This window comes from Hyla sarda, chromosome 4 (genome assembly GCF_029499605.1).
Source record: "Hyla sarda isolate aHylSar1 chromosome 4, aHylSar1.hap1, whole genome shotgun sequence".
Classification (NCBI taxonomy): domain Eukaryota; kingdom Metazoa; phylum Chordata; class Amphibia; order Anura; family Hylidae; genus Hyla; species Hyla sarda.
This window is the reverse complement of record NC_079192.1, coordinates 238832207-238860126: the sequence shown is the minus strand read 5'-3', so window position 1 is coordinate 238860126 and position 27920 is coordinate 238832207. Positions and strand designations below refer to the sequence as shown.

Genomic DNA, 27920 nt, shown 5'->3' with positions numbered 1-27920 from the left:
TTCTACTGAGTAGAATACAGAGCAAAGCATGATTGATAGTTCAAGGAGATCTTTCATGCAATAAAATGTATCCCCTATCCGCAGGATAGGGAATATGTTTTAGATTGCAGGGGGTCCGAGTTCTGGGGCCCCCCTGCAATTTCCTGTATGGAGCCCCGGCTCTCCCGTGGAGCAGTGCGTCACACCCACCACCAAAATATCTATGGGAGAGCAATTGTCTATCTCCGGCTCTCCAATAGAGACATATGGAGGGGTCGTGACGTGCCACTCCACGGGAGAGCCGGGGATCCATACAGGAGATTCCGGGGTGGGGGGCCACAAGACAACTCCTTTACAAAATAAAAAATGTATGTAGCCTCTGGTGTCACAAAGGAATTTTCCAATCACAAAGTGATGTCATATGGCTAGGGTATCACATTCAGATCAGTGAGGAATCAGATTTCTGGGACAATGAAGGAAATAAGTAATATTATAGCACTGTGTCTCCTTCAGAGTTTTCCCCTCGAAGCACTTTCAGCCACCCAGCTGCACACAGAAAGAACTGCAGCTGCAATCATTTATTTGTATGGGGCTGAGCTGAAGTTCCCTGCATGGCAGCTTCTGGCCAGTCAAAGAAACAGAGATAGGGACACAATGCTACACCAGTCCCCTTATGATCAGAGGGGTATGATCTCTGATATCTCCATCTATTATAAAAATATTAAAAAAAAAAAAAACTGATGGCATATCTTAGTCATATGTCATCCTTTCATAAGAATGGAACCCTCCTCCCCCCACAACAATATGTGCAATAACACAAATTAACTATAACATAAAATAAGTTGTTTCGGTTTTTTTCTGGAGGTGATGCACTTGTGTGATAATTTAATTGTGTTATTGAACATACTGTTGTGTTATTTTGATAGTAAGGATTAGATTATTCTTTAACTTTATAAGAAATGTAAGGGGTGGTGCTCCAGGTAAATTTTAATCTTTTAGTTGGTATATAGGTTTGGGTAAGACCTGTTCAAACACACATGTAGTGACAATTTTGTGAGTGCTCTGTGAAGGTGTATAAATAGAAAGGTGCTTAGACTTACCCACTGTGTTTCATATGTGGCGGTTTGTCCATCCTTACTGCCAGTTTAATCTTCAGATCAGTGTCTTGGCTGTTTTTGGGAACAGTCATTTTGTGCAGTTCTGGCATCTTTGAACTATTAGGAGTTGGTGAAAGTATTACCTAAGAATATAGAATAACGGGTATTAGATAATCTCATTTGAAAGCTTAGTCTATCCAAATCCATAAGTTAAAGGAAAACTGTCATCAGTATGACCACACAAACCTGCTGCTACCATACTCTGGTGTCCGCGATCCATGCTCCTGTTGTCCCGGTATCTTCATCTATTGTCTCCATTCAGCCGGCAGGCTTGGGGCACAGGTAGAGCTTTGTGACGTCACTGCTGCTGTTTCTCTGCTGGGCCCTGCTGCAAGCAAGCCTAGGGAAAAAGCAGCGGTGACGTCACAAAGTCGTGTGTTCAGACCGAACGGAGACACCAGATTAAGATACCGGGACAAAAGGAAGCACGGATTACGGACACGCGAGTATGGTTGTCATCAGTGTTACCCACACTACCTGCCTATAACAGCAGGTTAGTGCGGTGACACTGATGACAGTTTTCCTTAAAAAGGTAAGGACACATTTTTATAAAAAATTTTTGCTGTTATTGCTGATAGCAGAAAATAAATTAGGAGTGGGAAATGATAGCTATATGGTCATACACAGAATTGGCTGTTGCTGATAGGTTGTTTATATTATAAAAGGGAGAAAACAAGAGAAACTCTGGTTGTCAAAGATGCATTTTTCCAAAGGATGGTAGGGAAAAACAACTATGAGATACCTCTCATAGTGCTCATCTTTTAATTTAGTTGTTCTCAACCTTTTTCACCCTTGGCAGCCAATTTCTTAAAAATTGTACACCCCCATTTTAGAGACATGTTTGTAAGCAATATAGTTGTTGTTAGCCTTCCGCTGAAATGCCTATGTATGTGAGGTCTGGAAGAATACCAGCATGGCCAGAATACCGCAGTGGAAGCGCAGGTATTCTACCAGGCCTCACATAAATAGGCATTACAGCAGCCGCCATTACAGATTTTTTTTTTTTTTTTTTACGTACCCCCAGGTAAACTGCTGCAAACACGTAGGGGGTACACGTATCCCATGTTGGAAAACACTGTTCTAGTTGAAAGCATAGGATATATTACAATGTTTAAGTCACAAGCAGAAAACAGCAGGTCAGGACAAGTGAGGTACAAAAGGAATACAGGGGGGAAACACACTAGTGTCAAGAGGAATCTCAGTCATGGACACAGGCTGTATACACAGGGCAGTTTAAATATCCTGTCATTGAAAGTGTGAGTGCTGGAACCACAGGTCATTGGCCCAGCACTCCCATCTCCTGATAGGCTGGGCCAGCAGCAGCATACAGTGATGAACGGCCCTGAGACGGGAAGGGTTGTTGCCCCAAAAAAGAACGCTGCGGACCACCAGTGAGAGAAACTGAGACAGCGCTGGTTCTGGGCAAAGTAAGTTGATTACAACAACATATTATTATGAAGACATTTCAGCAAAGAAAAAAAAAATAATAATAGCCTATCCAGAAGAAAGGCCATCAATAGTTCATTGGCAACGTGCTGACCTGACCTGGCTGATGGAGGTGGTGAGAAAAGAAACAGCGACTGAGTTACATAATTGGCATAACTCCCACTGACTTTGGGAGTTGTACAAAATGAGTAGCCTTCTGAGCCGTTCACAAAAAAAAAAAAAATAAATAAATAAAAAAAAAATTATTATTGCCCCATGTTAAAAACCCAGCTATATGCAAACAAATAAGCAAGCGCTTGTTTGGCAGCTGATTTCTGGAATAGTGTAGGGCAAAAAACATCTATTAGTCAGCTACACATCTCCCTGTGTAAACAGAAGATGTGCCTCCAACAATGATGTATATGAAGGGCCTCACAAACAATCCAGTGATTATTTTGCAGCCCTTCTATAGTAATAACAGAGCTGTGTAAAGGCTTCTTTTAATGACCCGGGCAGAGGTCTACCTGTCTATAAAAGTCCCTGTGTCATCCTCCTGTTATTAGCTTCAGGGAACGTCTTTCCTAGCCCTGTTCTACCTCATTCTACTGCCAACGTTAAGTTCTTATCAGCCACAAAGAGAAGCCCTGCAAGTGTGATGGACATTCATTGTATGTCTCCTGTCACCTTTAAGGGTAAGTTCACACTGTGGAATTCCCGCGGAATTCAACGAGTAGAATTCCGTGCTGTGAACATAATCATCAGTGTGAATGGGTCTTCTGCGAGACCTGTCCTCACTGCGGAATTTCAGCAGTGGAATTGTCCGCCGCTGAAATTGTTCTGCGCAAAGAAAGAACATGTTCATTCTTTGAGCGGAATTCTGCGAGTACTGCATAGCCATCAATTCTGACGGCTCAGTGCCCCGCGGTACTTCGGCGGTGGCCGCCTGATGGAATCTCTGTTTGCGGAATTCCGCCAGTGGAGATTCCGCAGTGTGAACATACACTAACTGTAGAGTTCTTAATGGGTATGCAACAAATCCCCCATATTTCATAATATATTCCTTTCGAACTCTCTCAACCTGCTGGCTCTCAAAGAATCATGGTTTCAACAGACTGACACTGCTTATACTACTGCTCTAAATTATGGTGATTTATATTATTCCTATGTCCTCAGACCTGAGAATTTCAATTTTTGAACAAGGAGTGTCCGAAACGCGTATGTATTTCCCATGCAATTTTGGCACACTTTTTTTTTTTTTTTTTTTTTGTTTTGTTTTTTTATAGATTCAATAGTAAAAGAATCTTCTTTATTGTGGAAGTGCCAGAACCCTCTCCGTATTTAGCTGTATGCTGATATCTTTGAAGCATATACTTTTTATTTTTTTAAACATTGCCCCCAGTATGTTGGTGGTCTGCTAAGGAAGCTTAAACAGAAGAGTGGTGGGTGTGATCCTGTTTACAGATTGTATTGCTTTTCCTATATTTACAAATATTATAACAGGCCAACTTTAGGGCAGGCAGCAGAGCACCGAAACACATGTAATGCAACAAGTAACACATTTTATTAAGTATCATTATACAGTAAAAATATTAAAAGGAGCAGCAACAGTCAGACTGAAAAAAACTCACAGACACGAGATTCCACAAGAAAATAAATAGAAAAATACATAGCGAGTTCATATTATATTGCACATGTGTATCCATATGATTGTAAACCAACATTAAAAGGTATAAAGTAATTGCAAACAGCACGTATCTCAATAAAGATAATGAATGGTACAAGTGGAATAAACAGGAGAAAAAACCCATAAGCATAAAAATAGAAATAGAATGCCACATATGGGAATAATCCAGGAAGGATCAGCAGAGTAAGATCAGGCTGCCAAAGTGCCGGTAAAAACCTATCTCTGGATCCTAAAGAAAAATTAATAGAGACATGGAAAAGTCCCATATGCAGCATGCCAAGCGGTGTATGGTCCCCTTACCCATATACAATGAGTCACCCCTATGCAGTGTCACACAGAGTGCTTCTTCAGGTAAATTGTAATTAGTAGTACATATTTATAGTATATTAGCTGCAGGAGGACACATGTCGCCCCAGGGCCCACACAACCTAAAGATAGCTCTGAGTCCTACTATATATCTTTATTTCAGATTTAATTTTTACAAGTGTGAAGTTAGTCACATAACAGAACATCCTACCTGCTTTTGCCATATGCTTCAAAGACCACAGTCAGAGCATGGACAGCTTAAAGTCACATGCCCGAGTACCTAGTGCTGTTCTAACCACAAAAAAGGCATTATACCCTGTAACTCCCCCAACTCACCCATCACTTCTTGTATGCTCAAGTTTATACAGCAATGTAGAAGAGGCTGCTGTATGGTCACACATACATAGACAAATGTATAAATGAACATTATTTTCCTTTAGCGAGTGCAAGTACATTAGTACGATTGAGGAAAATTCTGCATTTATGGTCTACTCTTCGTGTTGGTTTAGAACAGAAATGATGCGGGGAGTTTGCTGTGCATGCTTTAAATCCATCAAATGTCATGTAAAAGAACACATATGCGACAAATGTGTGACTTTGCAAAAACTATTCTAAAGCAGTCCATAACATGGTTATGATTCTAAAATGCTGTAAATGTAAAATTGCACATAAACTGGCTGCGACAAATTATGTGACAAATAGAGATGAGCGAAGTTACAGTGATTCGATTCGTTACAACCTTCTCGGCTCGGCAGTTGCTGACTTAAGCCTGCATAAATTAGTTCAGCTTTCAGGTGCTCCGGTTGGCTGGAAAAGGTGGATACAGTCCTAGGAGAGTCTCTCCCCAAAGGATAGGAGATAAGATTTCTGATCTCGGGGGCCCGCTGCTGGGACCCACCGCAATCTCCGTGCAGCCCCCCCCCCCCCCCCCACATTCTATGCGTCTCCAGTCTCCAGAAACCTCTTTTTTTCTGGGACTGGAAAGTTCAAGCAGCATAAAACTGATGACTGGTTACCTTTATTTAAAAGGCTATGTTCCCCACTGAGTACAGAAACATAGAATGTGTTGGCAGATAAAAACCATTCAGCCCATCTAATCTGCCCAATATTCTGAATACTATAGATAGTCCCTGGACTTACCTTATATAAAGCATAGCCTTATACCTAGCCTGCATAAAAACATAGTGACAGACATTGTGTTTCCATTGGTCTGTGACTTAAGACATACAATTGACATGTTTCTCCCTAAGCACAATGAAACAGAGAAACCTGTAAATCAGCCTTACATATCTGCTCTACTTATCTCTGTCAGCCCCAGATGCGCTCTGCAAGCTTCATACGGTTAGTGCTGCTAAGCTACTGTATATTGACACAAGTGACAGACCACTGAAAACAGCATGTATGTAACTATATTATGCTGCCCTTGGTGCAGGCAGCATAACCAGCAGAAAGTGTTCCCTCTAAATGTGGAGAAACAACAAATCATGAAATTGCAAACATCTGCACATAGATGATTGATATTCATCAGGCAAGAGAACTTCAAATGTTTAGCAGTTATCTAAACTAGCCAGTGTTTGACATTACACTATAACAATATTCTTATGTTAGGAAATTATATAAATATAATAAATATGTTGTTGTAAGTGTTAAAAAATTAAATTAAAATAAAAAATAAAAAAGGAAAACACTTACCAGTAAAAACAAAGACCAAAAATAAAAGACAATTTTTAATTTTTTTCTTATTTTACACAAAGCCCTCATTTACTAATGTCAACCCGACACAAGCCCATGCGACACAAATTTGGTCGCACAACCCGACAAAAGATATCATCACTCCGAGTGTTTTTCAAACCCGTCAAAATGTGCGTGGTTATCACAAAAAGGGGCGTGTTCCCAATAAAAAAGAAAAAACACTGAGTATGATGAAAAACTCACAGGAAAGCCTGTGAATTTCTCTTCACCAAAACCCGACCGCTCTGAGCTGTCTGGAAATTACTGAAAACCGAGTGAATCCTACCCCCATCATAGTCTGTTCCATGTTGGGGGTAGTAGTACAGGGGCTAAGGAGTTGATCGCATCGGGTCTCACTTGTGAGAACCGATCCGATCAAAAGTTATTAAGCAGGGGAGCGGGCGGCGTGCTCTGCTCCCCAACAATGTAGGAAGTGTTTTACTTCCATTTTCAAATTCCCCGCCGGGATCCCTGAATGGCCGGTACTGAGGAGCTATTCAGGGATCCCTGCGGGGTTCTCAAATAGAAGAGCTGAGACGGGGAAAGATATACAGAATCGCTGGGGGGAATGTATATGTCCCCACAGCTTCTATATATCTTGTCCCCAGCAGCGCATGTTATATATGCCCCCCCCGCAATCATATGCCCCCCGCACAGCGCATGTTATATATATGCCCCCCGCACAGCGCATGTTATATATGCCCCCCGCACAGCGCATGTTATATATATGCCCCCCGCACAGCGCATGTTATATATATGCCCCCCGCACAGCGCACGTTATATATGTCCCCCGCACATCGCACGTTATATATGTCCCCCGCACATCGCATGTTATATATGTCCCCCGCACAGCGCATGTTATATATGTCCCCCGCACAGCGCATGTTATATATGTCCCCCGCACAGCGCATGTTATATATGTCCCCCGCACAGCGCATGTTATATATGTCCCCCACACAGCGCATGTTATATATGTCCCCTGCACAGCGCAATCATAAGCTCCCAGTAGCGCTATCATTGACAAGCATTTTATTAGCAGAGCATCTCTCCGGGAAGCCGCTGACTGATGCTCCGCTTGTCAGTGATAGCGCTTCAGAGGCATATGTGTATTGATGTGAAGTGGGGACCAGATATATAGCGTTATTATGTCCCCACTTCGCTTCTATACACAAAGAAAAATACACGGAGTAAATGAAGAAACACTCAGAGATAAACCCGACACTCTTAGTAAATGAGGGCCAGTGTGTAGGTCTTTGACGATTTTATTTTGTAGTATTTGAAAAGATTATTTAGAGCAGGTGGATGTAGCTTTTAAAATGTTCTGACTGGGAAAGCTCATGGTGATTTTTCTGTTGTACTGAATAAAATCACAAAGTCTCAGACTGCTAATATTGGAAATTTGTGGATCTAATCTAGTATCCTTGCCAAAAGCATTGAGCAAATACATCTGTAGAAACATAAAATAGAGTTACTGTATCTTCTGTGTTCTAAAATGCCCCCAGCCAGGTGACAGACACAAAGTAAACAGACTAAAATTTATAGTCTCAAAGCAACAAAAGATTTCCTAAATGCATGCAAAATAACAAATACCCCCAGAAGGTGCTGTGATTTGCTTTCACTTCACTAGAAATTGTCAAGAATCTAAAGAAAATATAACTTCATTTTTTAAACCAAACTTATAGAAATCACAACATTTCAAAATGTCTTCCAAACACAGAAATTATATCTGGATTACCAGAGTGTAAAACCTACTTTGCCGAGTTCTTTATCTTCCAAAGCCAATACACCAGTACTTTCTGTAAAAAGCTTAACTTTGACAATTGGACGAGGGTGCGTTGTTGTAAAATCCCCTTGAGTTCCCCATCTATAAAACAAAGAAAATAGTTGTTTAAAATCACTACCCTTCTAACAATGTATATTTGTGCAATTTAAAACCTGAACATCCTAACTAGATCATTTACGATCATTTCTGTTTCCGCATATTGTAAAATCATCTAGTATACTATAGGGTTGGTTTTTTGGTGTGTGTGTATTTCACTGTTTGGATGGTGAAGTGTGCTACACTATCATATGCAGTGCAAAATAACATGCAAGCTAATGCATCCCAGTCTACAATTTGCCAAATGACATTTTTGGCATATACCACTGAAGAGGGCCTTATGAATAGTTTGGCGCGTGTGGCAAGAGGTTTTTCAGCTCATAGGCCATGAAAATCTAGATGGCTAAACTGTTTAAAATGGAAATATTGATTAAATTGCCACAGAATCACATTTTATGGCGACTAAATTGCTCCCTATAAAGCCTGATTTGTCCCCCCCATTAGAGCAGGTGAAGCCATCTTTGCGCAGGACAGCATTCCCATGAAAAGATCAGTATGTTTTGGCAGTTTAACGGACAGCTTTATAATCCTTTTCCAATATGTAATATGCTAAAAATGAATGATTTTTGAGAAGATAATTTATAACCTTAATGGGTAAAACATTCCCTGACCACTATACAAATATCTTAAATTAATTGGCACACATTTGCTTTCTGATTCACAGCTATGATTCCACTGCAATATCAATATAAAAAATATAGTGTGGAAACCTACAGCCACCACGAGAGAGTACATAGAAGAATGATGAATATTGTTTTCTTTTGAACTCTCTATTAGAGCCCTGCATCGGGATTGGGATCCTGCGGGACTTAATGATGTTGTTGCACGCAGTAGCGGGCAGCCATAGAGCATACAGCAGGTACTGCAAAATCCTGCGCAGTCCCACAAACCTCAGAAATAATTAAATGGCACAGGGGGCTGATGAAATTGCACAAGGGGTGATGAAATGGCACAAGGAGGTACTATCTCTAAAAGCTGAAAAGAGAAAGTAAGGGGGGCTAAACCTAATTTACAGAGCTGGGTGCTACTCAGTGATAAAGAACAACATATATTCAAGACAAGAAAGCAATACTGAAGCATAGTAGCACACCAATTAATATTCTATACACTCTTTATTAACAAAAAAGACAAAAAGATCCTGTATACACACAGTGGATAATAAGGACACATTAAAACCAATTAAAATAGTGGCTCACAAGAGCCTATAGCACAACCCAGGAGTTCCTCAGGGGTGAGGGACGCCAACAACCCTGAGGAAGTTGCCAGTTAGGCCCCGTTCTCTCACTTATGGCTTTACCTTCCATCTCTCCAGTCTGAAATGCTTGCTTCCCATTATAGGAATTACTATATACAAGTATATTGATATCTGTGATGGATACATGCGGCTGTTATTGGTATTATACTTTCTACTCCATTATGGTGACTTTGATGGTATTCTATCAGGCACTTGTCACTTTATTTGGATGCTGCCTTAACTACCCAAGCACCTTATAGCACATATCTAAGAATTGTTTTGTATATTTATTCTTGGCTCGAATGAGTTAATATTGTTTACATATCTGTATACACAAGAGGATGGGTGTCAATATCAGGTGAGAGGGTTCATGGCCCCTCTCCTTGGTTGTGCTATAGGCTCTTGTGAGACACTATTTTAATTGGTTTTAACTATTATCCACTGTGTGTATACAGGATCTTTTTGTCTTTTTTGTTAATAGTGTATAGAATATTAATTGGTGTGCTACTATGTTTCATTGTTGCTTTCTTGTCTTGACTGTCTCTAAAACCTGTCACAAAATGGACAGCTGCAGGAGCATGCGGGATAGCACATATGTTGCGGGAGTGGGTGGTAATGGTCAGAAATCCAGCGAGAGCAATCTCACCGGTCTCTTTGAAACCCTATCAGGAAATATTAAAAAATTAAGAGTAAGAGATTAATTTTAAAGCTGTGGCACGCTATGGCATTCAATGCAATAAAAGGGTATCTGACCAAATTAAAGAATTGTTTGAGAGTCTCTAAACATTTGTTACTATTAGGGTACGTTCCCACATACAGGATCCTGCGCAGATTTGATGCGCACAATTTAAATCTGCCGATTAGAAGCTGTGCTCAGTCATTCAGTTTACATTGAAATCTGCAGCAGAAAATTCTGCACATCAAATCTGCGTGCGTGTGAATGTACACCAACTGTAGACTAAACATTTTCCTTTACAATTCATACATGATAGTATTTTTTGGTCTAATAATAGTACAGTAGAATCTCCCAATAGCAGACACTCACAGGGAATTAAAAAGTGTCCACTATTGAAAGATGTCCCCTACTGGGAAAAAAAGGCTCAAAAATCTTTCTGATTGGCGGAATACTGTTCTGTACTCACTCCACAGTGTAATTACCTATAAAACATGATATTAAGCAATATTGCAGTAGAATCCCCCAGTGTCTTTTAATCATTTCTCATCCCTCCCCTGTATCATTTCATCCCCCATTATACCATGTGCCACTTTATTCCCCCTGTGCCTTGTGCCAAATTATCATCAATTATCACATCATTTTTCCTTGATCCCCTGTGCCATTTCATTCCCCCTTCATTACCCTCTGTGTACTTCATAAAGCCCTCTTTATGAAGTGGCACAAGGGGATAAAGGGGGGATAAAATGGCAGGAGGGGGGGGGGGGAAATCAACAGAAAATGATGTGGCACAGGGGGTAATAAGGGGGGGATCATTTGGCACAGGGGATCAGGGAAGGAGGGGGGTGAAAGATGATGCCGGCGGAGGTACAGAAAAGGAGACCACAGTTTAACAGCGGTCTTCTGCTTCTGTGTTGGGGCCAGGGCCTCTTACTGAGGTATTGGCTGAAGTTCCTGAGGCGGCCCTGTGTACAAGGTAGGGCCGGCACATAAGCTTGGTTGTCCTCTAATGGGAGTGTTTTGTCCCCTATTGGGTGTGTCCGCATCAGCTATTGGGAGTGGTATATTCAGAGGGTGCAAATACATTAAAAGGGGAACTCCGGTGGAAATGTATTTATTTATTTTTAAATCAACTGATGCCAGAAAGTTAAACAGTTTTGTAAAATACTTCTATTAAAAAAAATCTTGATCCTTACAGTACTTCTTAATGGCTGTCCACTACAGAGGAAATTATTTTCTTTTTGGATTTCTTTTCTGCCTGGGCACAGTGCTCTCTGCTGACACCTCTGTCTGTGTCGGGGACCAGCCTGAGAAGGAGAAAATCCCCATTGCAAACATATGCTGCTCAGCAGTATCAGCAGAGAGCACTGTGGTTGTGACAGAAAAGATATCCCAAAAGAAAAGAATTTCCTCTGTAGTATAACGTAACTTTATTCTTTCATGAGTTATTTACAGGTTTCTGACCACTTATAAAATGTGTTCAATGTGCTGCCCATTGTGTTGGATTGTCAATGCAACCCTCTTCTCCCACTCTTCACACACTGATAGCAACACCGCAGGAGAAATGCTAGCACAGGCTTCCAGTATCCGTAGTTTCAGGTGCTGCACATCTTGTATTTTGACAGCATAGACAATTGCCTTCAGATGACCCCAAAGAAAAAAAATCTAAGGGGGTCAGATCGGGAGACCTTGGGGGCCATTCAACTGGTCCCACGACGACCAATCCACTTTCCAGTAAACTGTTCATCTAGGAATGCTCGGACCTGACACCCATAATGTGGTGGTGCACCATCTTGCTATGGGTGTTAGGTCCGAGCATTCCTAGATGAACAGTTTCCTGGAAAGTGGATTGGTCGTTGTGGGCCAGTTGAATGGCCCCCAAGGTCTCCCAATCTGACCCCCTTAGACTTTTATCTTTGGGTTCATCTGAAGGCAATTGTCTATGCTGTGAAGATACAAGATGTGCAGCACCTGAAACTACGGATTCTGGAAGCCTGTGCTAGCATTTCTCCTGCGGTGTTGCTATCAGTGTGTGAAGAGTGGGAGAAGAGGGTTGCATTGACAATCAAACACAATGGGCAGCACATTGAACACATTGTATAAGTGGTCAGAAACTTATAAACTAAATAACTCATGAAAGAATAACGTTACATTAAAACCAAGCACATCATTGTTTTGTCTTGTGAAATTCCCAATAAGTTTGATGTGTCACATGACCCTCTTCCTATTGAAAAAACAAAAGTTGGATTCAAAATGGCCGCCATGGTCACCACCCATCTTGATAAGTTTGCCCCCTCACATATACTAATGTGCCACAAACAGGAAGTTAATATCACAACCATTCCTATTTTATTAAGGTGTATCCATATAAATGGCCCACCCTGTACAATATGTTAACTTTATGTTCGCATCATAAAGTGGACATGTTTTTACTTTTTGAAGACATCAGAGGACAGCAAAGTATAGCAGCAATTTTCAAATTTTTCACGAAAATTTCAAAATCAAGAGTTTTTCAGGGACCAGATAAATTGATGTGCATATGAGGGTCTTTATGTTGGAAATCCCCTATAATGGACCCCATTATGAAAACTGCACCCCTCAAAGTATTCAAAATTACATTCAAAAGGTTTATTAACTTTTAGGTGTTTCACAGGAATAGCAGCAAAATAGAGGAGAAAAATCAAAGTCTCAATTTTTACCCTAACATGTTATTGTAGCCCCATTTTTTCAATTTTTACAAGTGGTAAAAGGTCCCCCAAAACTTGTCATAAATTTTTTCTTGAGTAAGGAAGTACCTCATATGTGGATGTAAAGTGCTCTGTGCGTGCAATAGAGGGATCAGAAGGGAAGGAGTGACAATGGCATTTTGGAGAGCAAATTTTTCTGAAATGGTTTTTGGGGGGCATGTCGCATTTAGGAAGCCCCCATGTTGCCAGAACAGTAAAAAAAAAAAAAAACAACACTATTTTGGAAACTACACCCCTCAAGGAAAGTCAAAAGGGGTAAATTGAGTCTTTGTACCCCACAGGTGATTGACAAACTTTCGTTAAAGTGGGACGTGAAAATGAAAAATTAGATTTTTAACACAAATGCTGGTGTTACCCCAAACTCTTCATTTTCACAAGGGGTAATAGCAGAAAATGCCCCCAAAATTTGTAACACCATTTCTCGAGTAAGGAAATATGTGGATGTAAAGTGCTTCGTAATAGAGAACTCCGAAGGGAAGGAGCGACATTGGGCTTTTGGAGAGCGAATTTTGCTGAAATGGTTTATGGGGGGGGGGGGGTAATGTCGCATTTAGGAAGCCCCCATGATGCCAGAACAGTAAAAAAAAAAAAAAAAACACACACAATTTTGGAAACTACACCCCTCAAGGAACATAACAAGGGGTACAGTAAGCCTTAACACCCCACAGGTCACAGACAAACTTTCGTTAAAGTGGGACGTAAAAATAATTTTTTTAAATAAAATGCTGGTGTTACTCCAAATGTTTTATTCTTACAAGGGGTAATAGGAGAGAAAGCCCCCAAAAATGTGTAACCTCATTTCTTCTGAGTATAGAAATACCTCATATGTGAATATGGGCATACTGGGAGTTGTAGTTTTTCAACTTTTAGAAGGCCATAGTGAAGATCACCTACCAGAGATCTTCACTGCAGCTTCCTCCACCGCCGCACTTTCCAGCCTGTCTCCTCCTGCCACCACTCCGGTATGCCAGCCATGCTCCACCCCCCTCACCCCCCTTGCCACACTTGTTCCCCCCCACTCTGCCCGGACTTCAATAGGTGGGCAAAGCCGGGGGAAATTAACTTTAACCCCCCACCCCCAACTGCCATTGGTCAGTCAGTCATGATCGACCAATGGCAGGGGATAGGCTGCCACCTCGCTTCTATCCTTTAGGATGGTAGGAGCCGTCTCTGACAGCTCCAATCACTCTTATTTTTTGGGCGATCGGGTCACCAGTGACCCGATTGGCCCAGGATTGCCGCAAATTTGCGGCAACATGGGGGTCATCCCGGTCCGATCACCGCCCAGCGAGAGGTGGCGATAGGAAATACAGAGGGCGTACAGGTACGCCCTCCACCCTTAAGTACCAGGACGTGAGGGCATACCTGTACGCCCTCCGTCCCCAACAGGTTAAGTTTTATGGGACTCTGCCGGGGAAATAAAATCTGTCCGCTATTGGGAGGTGTCCGCAAAGTGAGATTCTACAGAATTACTAACTCTAAACTGTTAACCTATAGGACCCTTCTCCTATATAGGCTCCAATGTTGAATGTAATGGAGGTTTATTAAAACACAATAATATACACCTACAAGTGTGTTCCAAAAAACCTCCAAACAAAGTAAGGTGTAGAAATGATGAATTAATCTTTATTTGTACACAAAAAACATTAAAACACATATGAGGGATTATACAAAGAATGGAAAAAATACACAAATATACAGACATGGCCGTAAATGTTGGCCCCCTAAAATTTTTCAAGAAAATGAAGCATTTCTCACAGAAAAAGACGGCAGTAACACATGTTTTGCTATACACGTTTATTCCCTTTATGTGTATTGGAACTAAACCAAAAAAGGGAGGAAAAAAAGCAAATTGGACATAATGTCACACCAAACTCCAAAAATGGGCTGGACAAAATTATTGGCACCCTTAAACTTAACCCCTTCCCTCAAATGGACGTGTATACACGTCCATTTTTTCTGTGACTTAACGCAAATGGACGTGTATACACGTCCAATACATTTTCTATCACCATGTCCGTTGGCATGGTGATAGAAACGTCATCTCAGCTGTCCTGGACAGCTGACCGATGACACTATGCAGCAGGGGACCAATCAGACTGGTCCCCTGCTGCAGATCGTTGTCATTAGTCAGTCAGTTAGTCACTGACTAATGACAATGACTTGCGGGGTTCCGGGCTGATCGGGTCTCTGGTGACCCGATTTCCCGGGAAATAGGGATGATCGGACTAGCGACCAATGGCAGGAGGGGGGCGGGAGGTTAGAGGTGAAATCCCTGCTCTGTCCCGCCCCTGGATGTCGGGGCAGAGCGTGGGGAAGATGGCGGATGGTCCCGGGACCAGCGATCGTGACGGGACCCCCGGCGGTATCCGGACCGACAGCGCGGGACCGGCGGAGGCTGCGGCAGACGCAGCAGTGAAGATCAGCAGTAAGTGATCGTCACTGCTGCGTTCCAGGAGTTGCCAAACTACAACTCCCAGCAAGCCCAGACAGCCAAAGGCTTTCTGGCTATGCTGGGAGTTGTAGTTTTGCAACATCGGGAGGCCCGCCGTTTGGAGACCACTGTGCAGTGGTGTCCAAACTGTGCTCTTACAGATGTTGCAAAACTACAACTCCCAGCATGTCCAGACAGTCCAGGCATGCTGGGAGTTGTAGTTCTGTAACATGTGGCCCTTCAGATGTTGCAGAACTACAACTCCAAGCATGCCTGTACAGTCTGGGCATGCTTGGAGTTGAAGTTTTGCAACATCTGGAGGGCTACAGCTTGGACACCACTGCACAGTGGTCACCAAACTGTGACCCTCTAGATATTGTAAAACTAACTCCCAACATGTCTTTCGGCGGTCTGGGCATGCAGGGAGTTGTAGTTTTTCAACAGCTGCAGGCACCCTTTTTGGGAAACACTGAGTTAAGTAACAAACTCAGTGTTTTGCAACCAGTGTGCCTCCAGCTGTTGCATAACTACAACCCCCAGCATGCACGGACAGCCAAAGGGCATGCTGGGAGTGTCAGTAGTATGCCTTCAGCTGTTGCATAACTACAAGTCCCAGCATGCCCTGAGTTGTCACTGCATGCTGAGAGTTGTAGTTTTTGCAACGGCTGAAGGCACACTGGTTGTGAAGTTTGTTACCCAACACAGTGTTTCGCAACCAGTGTGCCTCCAGCTGTTGCAAACTACAACTCCCAGCATGCACTGATAGACCGTACATGCAGGGAGTTGTAGTTTTGCAACAGCTGGAGGCACACTGGTTGCGAAACACTGAGTTAACAAACTCTGTGTTTTGCAACCAGTCTGCCTCCAGCTGTTGCATAACTTCAAACCCCAGCATGCACGGACAGCCAAAGGGCATGCTGGTGGTGGTAGTTTTGCAACAGTTGGAGGTTTGCGCCCCTCCCCCCCATGTGAATGTACAGGCTACATTCACACGGCCGGGGTCTACAGCGAGCTTCTTGCTACAAGTTTGAGATGCAGCAAGTTTTCCGCCGCAGCTCAAACTCCCAGCGGGAAGCTCTCTGTAGACACCGGCCGTGTGAATGTACCCTAAAAACACCACACTATACTACATTACACAAAATAAAAAGTAAAACGCTACATACACATACCCCTACACAGACCCCCCCTCCCTCCCCCAATAAAAAATTTCTCATATGACACTGTTTTCAAAATGGAGCCTCCAGCTGTTGCAAGACATCTCCCAGTATTGCCGGACAGCGATTGACTTTCCAGGCATGCTGGAAGTTTTGCAACAGCTGGAGGCACCCTGTTTGGGAAACACTGCCATAGGGTATTTTTGGTATTGGAGGCAAGTGTCATTCTTGCATCCGGTTCAGTCCTTATGCAAATCCCTTATTTAGTCCTCAAATGCGCATGGCACTCTCTCACTTCAGAGCCCTGTCGTATTTCAAGGCAACAGTTAAGGGCCACATATGGGGTATTTTCATACTCAGGAGAAATTGCCTAACACATTTTGGGGGGCTTTTTCTCCTATTACCCCTTGTAAAAATGTAAAATTTGGGGGAAAACCAGCATTTTAGTGGGAAAAAAAAAATCATTTACACATCCGACTTTAACGAAAAGTCGTCAAAAACCTGTGGGGTGTTAAGGCTCACTGTACCCCTTATTACCTTCCTTGAGGGGTGTAGTTTCCATAATAGTATGCCACGTGGATTTTTTTTGCTGTTCTGGCACCATAGGGGCTTCCTAAATTTGACATGCCCCAAAAACCATTTCAGAAAAATTCCCTCTCCAAAATCCCATTGTCGCTCCCCTTCCCTTCTGAGCCCTCTACTGCGTCCGCCGAACACTTGACATACACATATTTCCTTACTCGAGAGAAATTGGGTTACAAATTTTGGGGGGATTTCTCTCCTTTTAACCCTTATAAAAAATACAAAAACTGGGTCTACAAGAACATGAGTGTAAAAAATGCAGATTTTGAATTTTCTCATTCACTTTCCTACTATTCCTGTGAAACACCTAAAGGGTTAACACACTTACTGAATGTCATTTTGAATATGCTGAGGGATGCAGTTTTTATAATGGGGTCATTTGTGTGGTATTTCTAATAAGAAGGCCCTTCAAATCCACTTCAAACCTGAACTGGTCCCTGAAAAATTCAGATTTAGAAAATTTTGTGAAAAATTTGAAATTTGCTGCTGAACTTTGAAGCCCTCTGATGTCTTCCAAAAGTAAAAACATGTCAACTTTATGATGCAAATATAAAGTAGACATGTTGTATATGTGCATCAGCATATAATTTATTTGGAATGTCTATGTTTCTTACAAGCAGAGAGTTTCAAAGTTCGAAATTGCTAAATTTTCTAATTTTTTAATGAAATTTTGGCATTTTTCACCAAGAAATTTTGCAAGTATCGTCGAAATTTTACTGCTATGTTAAAGTAGAATATGTCACGAAAAAACAATCTCGGAATAAAATTCATAAGCAAAAGCATCCCAGAGTTATTAATGCTTAAAGTGACAGTGGTCAGAGGTGCAAAAAACGCTCTGGTGCTTAAGGTGAAAATCGGCTTGGTCCTTAAGGGGTTAATTTTTGGTTGCACACCCTTTGGAAAAAATAACTATCAATAAGCTTACACCTCTCAGCTGGAATGTTGGACCACTCTTCCTTTGCAAACTGCTCAAGGTGTCTCTTATTGGAAGGGCGCCTTTTCCCAAAAGCAATTTGAAGCTCTCTCCACAGGTGTTCAATGGGATTTAGATCTGGACTCATTGCTGCCACTTCAGAACCCTCCAGCGCTTTGTTGCCATCCATTTCTGGGTGCTTTTTGACAAATGTTTGGGGTTATTATCCTGCTGAAAGACCCAAGATCTCCGACGCAAACCCAGATTTCTGACACTGGGCTGTACAGTGCGAAAATCCATTGGTAATCCTAAGATTTCATGATGCCTTGCACACATTCTATGTACCCAGTGCCAGAGGCAGCAAAACAACACCAAACCATCATTGAACCTCCACCATATTTCACTGTATGTACTGTGTTCCTTTCTTTGTAGGCCTCATTCCGTTTTCCGTAAACAGTAGAATGATGTGCTTTACCAAAAAGCTTTATCTTGGTCTCATCTGTCCACAAGAAGTTTTTCTCAGGATTTTGGCTTATTCAAGTTCATTTCGGCAAAATGTAGTCTTGCTTTTTTATGTCTCTGTGTCAGCAGTGGGGTCCTCCTGCCACAGCTTTTCATTTAATTTAAATGTTGACGGATAGTTTGCGCTGACATATGCTCCCTGAGCCTGCAGGGCAGCTTGAATATCTTTGGAACTTGTTTGGGGCTGCTTATCCACCATCCAGACTATCCTGAGTTGACACCTTTCATCAACTTTTCTCTTCCGTCCACGCCCAGGGAGATTAGCTACAGTGCCATGGGCTGCAAACTTCTTGATAATGTTGCGCACTGTGGACAAAGGCAAATCTAGATCTCTGGAGATGGACTTGTAACCTTGAGATTGTTGATATTTTTTGCCACAATTTTGGGTCTCAAGTCCTCAGACAGTTCTCTTCTCCTCTTTCTGTTGTCCATCACAGCTGAAAGCAGATAAAAAGGAGAGACGTTCACTTTGCATTGTGTGTGTGTGCCACACACACACAGACACACAATGCAAAGTTAACTTCTCTCCTTTTTATCTACTTTCAGCTGTGATTTTTATATTGCCCACACCTGTTACTTGCCCCAGGTGAGTTTAAATAAACACTGCATGCTTGAAACAGTCTTATTTTTCCACAATTTTGAAGGAGTGCCAATAATTGTACAGCTCATATTTGGAGTTTGGTGTAACATTATGTCCAATTAGCTTTTTCCCTCCTTTTTAGGTTTAGTACCAATACACACAAAAGGAATAAACATGTGTATAGCAAAACATGTGTTCCAGAAATCCTTTTCTGTGAGAAATACTTCTTCTATAAAAATTTCAGGGGTGCCAACATTTACGGCTATGACTGTACACAAGGATACTGGAATGAATGTCCCGATATGGTAATCCGCTGTATGTCTGTTCAAATGTAAAGCTGCAGAGCATTAAGTGGTATAGTGCAATACCAGCGTATATTCCTTAAAGGGCCAAACAGCTCCCAAAAATATGGTACAGGAAAAACCAGCAAGGCTTAAGTGAAGAAAATGCAGTAGTGCGACCAGGTAGTAGGGTTTCCTAGTTTACAAACGCAACCTGGAAGGGATAAGTGAAAGAAAATGTAGCAGCACACTCTTACAGTAATCAGGACTCACCCGAGTTCCACACCAGACTTCCGACGCATGTGGCGGGAGAGGCTTTATCCAGAGTTTATCCAGGACTCATGGATAAAGCTTCTCCCAGCTACACGCGTCTGAGGTCTGGTGTGGAACTGGAGTGAGTTTGGATTACTGAACGAGTCTACTGCTACATTTTCTTTCACTTATCCCTTCCAGGTTGCGTTTGCAAACTAGCAAACCCAATTACCTGATCGCACTACTGCACTTTATCTTCACTTAAGCCTTGCTGGTTTTCCTGTACCATATTTTTGGGAGCTGTTTGTCGCTTAAAGGAATATACACTAGTTTTACACTATAGCACTTTATGTTCTTTATTTGACTATCTTTCTACTCTGCAGCTTTAAATTTGAATAGACATACAGCTGACTACCATATCAGGACTTTCATCCCAGTATCCCTGTGTGTATATATATATGTATTTTTTCCATTCTTTGTGTAATTCCTCATATGTGTTTTTAATGTTTTTTGCATACGAATAAAGATTTATTGATCAATTCTACATCTTCTTTTGAAGTTTTTTTTTTTTGGTGCATTTGCACAGTTGTAGGTGTATATAATTCTAAACTGTTGCCAAGCATGGACTTCAATGTAATAACTAAAGCCCAGGTTTTTTATTTATTTTTTTTAAATATGCAGAGCCTAGTTAATACCAATCCCTAGGGCTAAAACAGAAAAATAATTACATGGATTTTGGACAGTATACACTTCTCTAGGGAGTAGAAGAACAGATACTTAGCTAATGAATGTGTTGTACAAAGCCTTGAATTAAATGGAAGACTTCAAAAATGATCAAAGGATGTGAAATACAGAGCCATTTGTCCATATGCTGTTTCCAGAAGACATTACTAACCTCTTTCTAGGCAGCGCCTCACAATTATTAAATGTAGTGCATGATCATTAGATGAAGTATTAAGATTGTGACCTTCAGACGATTGCATTTGTAGATCACACAATATACTACGTAAGGAGTGCGGCAAGTAGCAAAATGCCGTATTTGAATATGGTAACCCCCTAAATTAAGGAAATGATGTTTTCCATTGTATTTACAAAAATTGCAACTGCCACAGCAGAAGTTACCATTAGGTCGAGTGTCAGTTAACCAAGTGCGAGTTTTGGATTGATTCTTTTTCATTTTGTTAATATAATTTTGGATGGTGGTGTTCTTACGATAAGTAATTATACGGTTAAATTGGGTTATAGATTCTAGATCGGTATCCTGTTGCAAAATGTACCAGTTATTATGGATTGCTTGTCTGAGGTGTTTGCTCATGGGGGTATTCTTAAAGGTAAAAGTAAATCTTTGTGATTTTTCTGAACGTTTCGGATTCTTTTTAAGTAGATCCGATCTAGGAGTGGCTGCAACCTTCTCCTTAGCATTTTTCAAAATCTCAGAGGGGTAACCTCGCTGTTGCAGGCGAGCAGCCGCTGCTTGCTGGGCATACAGTGTCTCAGCTGTTGATGCGTTTCCTGGCGTATTAACTGGCTAGTAGGAATGCTATTCTTAATGTGGGTGGGATGAGATGAGGCATAATGCAGAATATAATTCCTGGATGTGGGTTTACGAAACCCTGAAGTGATGATAACATCAACTGTATCAATTTTTACATCCAGGAACTCTAAACTCTGATCGTCAAAAACAGAAGTGAATGTCATGTTCATGGGATTAATATGATTAAGGTGCTGGACAAAAGCTACAAATTGCTCCTCAGTTCCATCCTACACCACAAAAACATTGTCTACAAATCTCAGGAATGTTTTGATATGACGGGAGTATGGATTAAAGGTGGTAAAAACAGTTACGCTCAAAATTGCCAAAAAAATGTTTGCGAAGGCACATGAGATGGGTGTGCCCATGGCAGTTCCATGGCACTGCCTGTACCATTGATTATTATACTGAAAACAGTTGTTATGGAGTATGAAGGAGACTGCGTCGGTAACACACTGGGTGAACTGAAGTGATTTATTGGAGCTCTCTAAGAACTCGCGGAGAGCCTGCACACCCGCATCATGGGGGATGTGGGTGTACAGACTCTCCACGTCAATAGAAGCCAGCTTATATCCTGGCTGCCAATGAAAAACCATGAGTGAGGAGATAAGGTCGCTAGTGTCCCGTACGTATGACGGTATGTGTTCTAGTAACGGGGAGATGAGCCAATCAATATAACTGGAGAGGAACTCAGTGGGAGACCCTATTCCGGCCACTATCGGGCGGCCGGGTGGCGAGGTAACAGGTTTATGGATCTTAGGCTGTATATACCATTTAGGTTTTGATGGTGACTCTGGGAGGAGGCGTTCTGCTAGTTTTTCACTAACGATTTGAGTTTCTGTATGTTTACGTAGCAATGATCTTAAGTTTGACATGATGTGTTTAGTGGGATCTTGTTTCAGTTTTTCATACACCATAGTATTACCCAATTGATTTACGGCTTCATTCTTATAATCTGTCTTATTCCACACTAACACTGCGCCCCCTTTATCTGCTTTAGATACCACTATATCATCCCTCTCAGCGAGCCATTGTAGTGCTTCTTTTTCTTTTACTGAGATGTTCCTGTCTGAATGGATATATAAAAGAGCTTTTACTTCTTTACATACTGCTCTATTAAATAAATCAATAGGGGTACCCAGGAGTACAGGTGGATTAAAGTGCGAGGGATTACCTCCATAAAAGTGGAGGTTATGACAATCCTCACTATCCTCTAAATCAGATTATTCAATTACAGAATGACTAGTTGCTAGTCTTAAACTAAGTTTACAGCAGTTTCACAGAAAAGGTATTCGTTTTTAACACACTGTTGTAACGTGTATATTGTGTTGCGTATTTCCTGTTTACCTGTGTTTCCACAGCAACCTTTTTTTGTTTAAAACACACCTTTTCCCCTATGTCATCTCACCTGGCCTGACGAAGCACCTCGTCGCGATAACGGCCCGTCGCCATCTGATATCCCCGCATCTCACCACCTGCCTCCCTGCATTATATCCCGTCTCTGTTCTGTTGAACGAATAAAAAAGTTTGCACAGCGATCTGGGTGAGAGCTCCGTGCTTTTGATCTACCCATGAATATTTGCATCTATGATTTGACGTGTTAGCACCTAGACCCAGGCTGTTTACTTCAATGGGAGCCGTATCCAGCTGGAGTTCATTATTACTTGTCTATACATTCACTAGGTAGTGCCCGGTACTCTATTTTTTGAACTTCAAATAAAAAAAAAAAAAAAAAAAAAAAGTTTTCTCCTGAGTACCCCTTTAAGGGATAGCTTAGCTGTTCAATGCCATGTACAACTGGCTTTTTAAAAAGGTTAGTCTTGACAACTTTTGCCAATGAAAGGTAACCTACTCAGCTAGCGGTCTTATGTGAGAACCAAAACACAAGGGATTTATGTTTTATTTCCACATTAAACAGTGTTTATAACTACTGTATTTATTATGTGTTGAAAAATGTTGATAAACTTAAAGGGGTTTTCTGATTAACTAAACCCATTGCCCATCCTTTCCCTTTCACCAACCTATGTATTATTCTAAATATCATTCATTAACTATATAGAGCAGTTTCCCTCTTTCAGCTGTCACATGCAGCAAGTGAGAGAAAAACGTAATTTTATAGACCCACTTTGTCTCCTAGGTGAGACCTAGCCCCCTCACTTCAAGACAACACCAACTGATTTCTGTCTGATTTCTGTACAGCCACACCTCCCCTCTTGTGAGCTGTGAGAGAAAAGCAGTGAAGAGTCTCAGTCACAACTGAGCACATAGCTGCTGTTTTCCTGCTGAAAATCTAATCACTGACTTCTGCTATTCAGAGCACAGCATGATTTATTGCTGGGGGAAGGATAGTCTGAAAGAAAAAAGACATGTACCGTGTTTGAGTAGCAGTGTAAGCATGCACACAGAGTGAAAGCAGTTGGCTGGTAGCCATTACACAGAGCTGCACTGACTTCTGGGAGTTGTAGTCTGACATTTTTATGTTTCTTAACTTCCCTGGAGTTCCCTTTTAAGAAACATATATATAGTCTTTTCGGTGATAGGAAAAATAGACTGGCAGGGTCTATGGTTGGATATAGAAACCCTGTGCTTCCTCCAGGCTCCCCAGGGAGGCAGTGAGAGAAGGGCTCTTTATTTTACTCTCCAGGTTTCCTGTCCCTAGGGGCGGAATACCTCTCTATAAAGGTAAAGGGGAAAGTTAAATTTTAATTTTATCAGACCAGAGGTTTTTTCCCCCAGCAAACTCCAGGTGGTCTTTCATGTGTCTTTTATTGAGGAAAAGCTTCATTCTGACCACTCCCATTTCCAATCTGCACACAGGATCTTAACCCCCTCCCTCTCGGACCATTTTTCATATTTAGCACTTTTGTTTTTTTCCTGCATTTTTTTTCCCACCTACAGACCCATATGAGGAATTGTTTTCTACGCCACCAATTTTACTTTGTAATACCATTAATCATTTAACCACAAAACTAGACAAAAAAATATTTGTGGGGCAAAATTGAAAAAAAAACAAAAAAAAACATTTTGTAGATTTTGGGGCTTCCAATTCTACGCAGAGCACTTTTCAGTACAAATGACACCTTATCTTTATTCTGTAGGTCCATTCGGTTACAAGGATACCTAATTTATGCAGTTGCTACTTAAAAAGAATTATAACTACATGAACCAAAATTAGTATCTTTAAAATTGTCCCCTGGGTGCCGTGTGACACGGCGACTTGTGTGGCCGTTTATGTATTTTGTTCTGGGGTGATTGTTTGTTTTGTTTTCCGTCTCTCCCTATTCTGCTGTACGCTATGTCTGTACCTTTACTGTGCGTATGCAGTTGGTCTCTCTCTGTGTGAGTGGTGACGTTCTCGCCCTTTTATGCTCAAATGTCCCTGATGGCGGTCTTTAATTTTATAGGATGGAATGTTAGGGGGTTAAGTGATGTGGCAAAGCGTTATGCAGTACTTAATTCGGTGCAACACTTTCATCCGGCCATACTCTGCCTTACGGAAACTCATCTGAAGGCAGACACCACCTCGGTCCTCCAAAGGGCTTGGGTAGGACACTCTTTTCATTCTACCTTATCTTCTCATGCTAAAGGAGTTAGTATTTTAGTTCATAGATCTATTCCGTTTAAGACCATCTCCTCTAGCATCGACCCTGATGGCAGATTTGTCTGCGCGCTATGTGAAGTGTCTCACTGAATGCTTATTATAGTTGGTGTATATATACCTCCCCCCTATAGTGGTGATGTAGTGCAGCGTATTCTAACCATAGTATCGGGACTTCCAGTGGCCCCTGTGCTTATGTGTGGTGACTTTAACCAGGTCTTAGATGCTTCTAAGGATAAGTTTTGGGGGTCTCAGTCCCCTCCCTCCTCTAGACCTACTGGTCTTGCTAAGTTGTTGATAGAAGTAGACCTATTGGATCTGTGGCGCCTGCGTAACCCTAGTGTTAAACAGTTCTCCTGTTATTCGACTACACATGGTACCCTGTCCAGGATAGATATGGCCGTTGGGGATGGGGATATAGCTGGCCTGGTTAGAGAAGTTGATTATTTGGCCAGAGGGTTGTCAGATCATTCCCCCATTCATTTACGAATTGACTTAACAGGGAGCACTGGAGGGGTACGCCCTCTATGGAGACTGAACCCGTTCTGGTTGCAATTACTGACTACAGCCGAAATTGTCGGTGTGGAACTCAGGGACTTTATCGCCCTTATTGATGGTTCGGCTTCGGTCTCCGTGGTTTGGGACTTGCTAAAGGTGTTCCTGCATGGCTTATTTATTCGGGACATAAGTGTTCACAAGTCCTTTACTAGGGAGAGGGGAGAGAAGTTGAGACTGTCTGTTACTGAAGCTGGCTATGCTTTGGACCCTACCTCTAGGATGAAGGATGTGTGGCTACGGGCACAGGGTGAATATACTAAATATTTAGAGGAAACGGCGGAACATAAGAGGTTTTTCACTAAGCATCGCTACTTTGAGCGTGGTGAAAGTACGGGTAAATTGTTGGCTTCCATCGCTCGGGCCCAGCAGGAAGTTGCGTATATTGGCTGTCTGAGGGATAGCCGGGGGAGAGAGGTTATGGAGGATGAGGATATTTTAGGTGTGATGGTAGATTTTTATAAAGATGCATACTCTACCAAGGTCTCTTGTACTGAGGGGGCCTTGGCGGATTATGTGAGCAGGGCATCACTTCCTTCCCTTTCTCCGGAGCAGAGGGACGGGCTGGACTCGCCCATCTCTCTGGAGGAACTGGAATTAGCTTTGAAAAATGCAGCTAATGAAAAAGCCCCAGGTTCGGATGGCCTTCCGAGTGAAGTATATAAAAAATTCTCAGGGATACTCCTGCCCCAGTTGTTGCGAGTGGTAGAGTCGGCGGCTTTCGATGGCTCTTTACCCCACTCCATGATGGAGGCCACTGTAGTACTTTTACCTAAACCTGGAAAGGATCCATTATGCGCGGGTTCTTATAGACCGATCTCATTATTGTGTGCCGATGTAAAGCTGCTGGCCCGGGTACTCGCTAACAGACTGGCTGGGGGTCGTGTTGTCTCTGGTCCATGGTGATCAGACAGGCTTTATGCCGGGTAAGTCCACGGTCGATAATATTAGGAGGGTGTACCTGAATTTGCAGATGACTCAGGAGGGCGCAGGAGCGAGATTGATTTTTTCATTGGACGCTGCCAAAGCATTTGATAGCGTTGAATGGAATTATTTGTGGAGGGTAATGGGGGCCATGGGGTTTGGACCTAAATTCCTTACTTATGTTAAACTTCTCTATCAGCGTCCGACTACCCTTCTCCGGGTCAATGGCAGGTTGTCCCCATTATTTGAACTACAGAGGGGTACACGACAGGGGTGTCCCCTGTCGCCTCTGCTCTTTGCGTTAGCCATAAATCCGCTGGCTTGTCTCCTGTGAGCCTCACCGGATCTAATTGGATTCCGCTACGGCTCCATTGACGAGAGAGTGGCGCTTTATGCAGATGACATGTTACTATTCTTGGGTGATACTGCTAGATCCCTGTCTCCTGCTATGTCTATTATTTCGGAGTTTGGTATCTACTCTGGCCTGCTTATCAATTGGGACAAGTCTGTTCTGATGCCCCTAGATGCTCTGCCTAATATTCCTCAGATAGCCCTCTCTAATATTCCGGTGGTTAAGGAATTTAAGTACTTAGGTATCAACATCACACCATTTTTGCATGCTTTTATACCCCGGAACCTGACACCCCTGCTGGACAAGAGTTCACAAAAGGTGGCGGTCTGGTGTAAATTGCCGAATTCGGTGGTTGGCCGGACTAATCTAACAAAAATGGTCCTCATGCCGCAGTTTCTATATGTGCTGCAGAACTCTCCAGTGTGGATAGCAATGGCTTACTTTCACAGAATACAGCGGCTTTTCAGACAGTAAGTATGGGGGGGGGGGGGGGGAAAGACTGCTAGGATCAAACATGAAACCTTACAAAAGGGCAAAATCTTCAGGGGAGCTGGCGTTACCTAATCCCTAGCTGTACTTTATCGCCTCCCAACTTCATCAGTTAAGAGGGTGGGCGAAGACGTCTTTATTGGGGCCTACTGGACGTTTATTTATGGCTAAACATGGAGGGAGAGTGTCACTACACATTCTTGAAATTGGAGCCCTGACCAGACCTCCGGACTCTTCTCCCGCTCCTCTGCAAGCTCTGGGGCCATACGCGCAAGTTACTGGGTCTTACGAATTCTTTACCACTTACACCGCTGTGGCGTAACCCAAGCTTGCAGGTTTTCTACTCTTTTGTGGATGCTGGCTACTGGGAGAGGAGGGGATTGTGTGAACTGGGGCAGCTGGCTGTGCAGGGGGTAGTTAGATCTTTTGAGGATTTGCAGGAGGAGTTGCTTTACCGTGCTCCTCATTTTATCGATACCTGCAACTCTGTCATGTGTATGAAACGGCTACGGCCGCTGGAGATACAGTCTACCAGGGTCCTAGAATCCGTGGTTACGAAAAAGGAGTCTGCAAGTATTATTTCTTGGCTATACGGTGAATTGTTAAGCTTCTACCATGAGCGTTTCCCCCTTGACTGTCCGCGCTAAGTGGGAGAGAGATCTTGGTGGGTTGAGTGACGAGGAATGGTGTATAGTGCTTTCTCTTTGTCGGAGTCTAATAGACTATCACAATTATTCTTTTTGCATAGGGTGTTCCTACATAACATTGGTGTTCGGTATGACTCTTCTTGCCCCAGGTGTGGTGAGTTGGAGGCTCATTTGTTACATATGATGTGGGCTTGCCCTGTCTTACATGCATATTGGAATGATGTGATACGACTTATTGAGACTATTTACGGGGTAACGTTGAATAAAACACCTAAGGTTTGCTTACTTGGT

General features: G+C 42.3%; 1 protein-coding gene across 7 annotated transcripts in view; it reads right to left on the bottom strand.

Annotated features, from left to right (window-relative positions):
* The window catches only part of CADPS2 (calcium dependent secretion activator 2), a 707505-nt gene that overhangs the window by 558860 nt on the left and 120725 nt on the right, over positions 1-27920 (bottom strand). For all 7 annotated transcript variants that reach the window (XM_056573788.1, XM_056573791.1, XM_056573793.1 and 4 more), the window contains exons 7-8: positions 8035-8146; positions 1080-1219 (exon numbers count right to left, since the gene is read on the bottom strand). In XM_056573788.1, coding sequence (XP_056429763.1) covers positions 1080-1219; positions 8035-8146 — 252 coding nt within the window. The remainder of the gene's footprint in view (positions 1-1079; positions 1220-8034; positions 8147-27920) is intronic.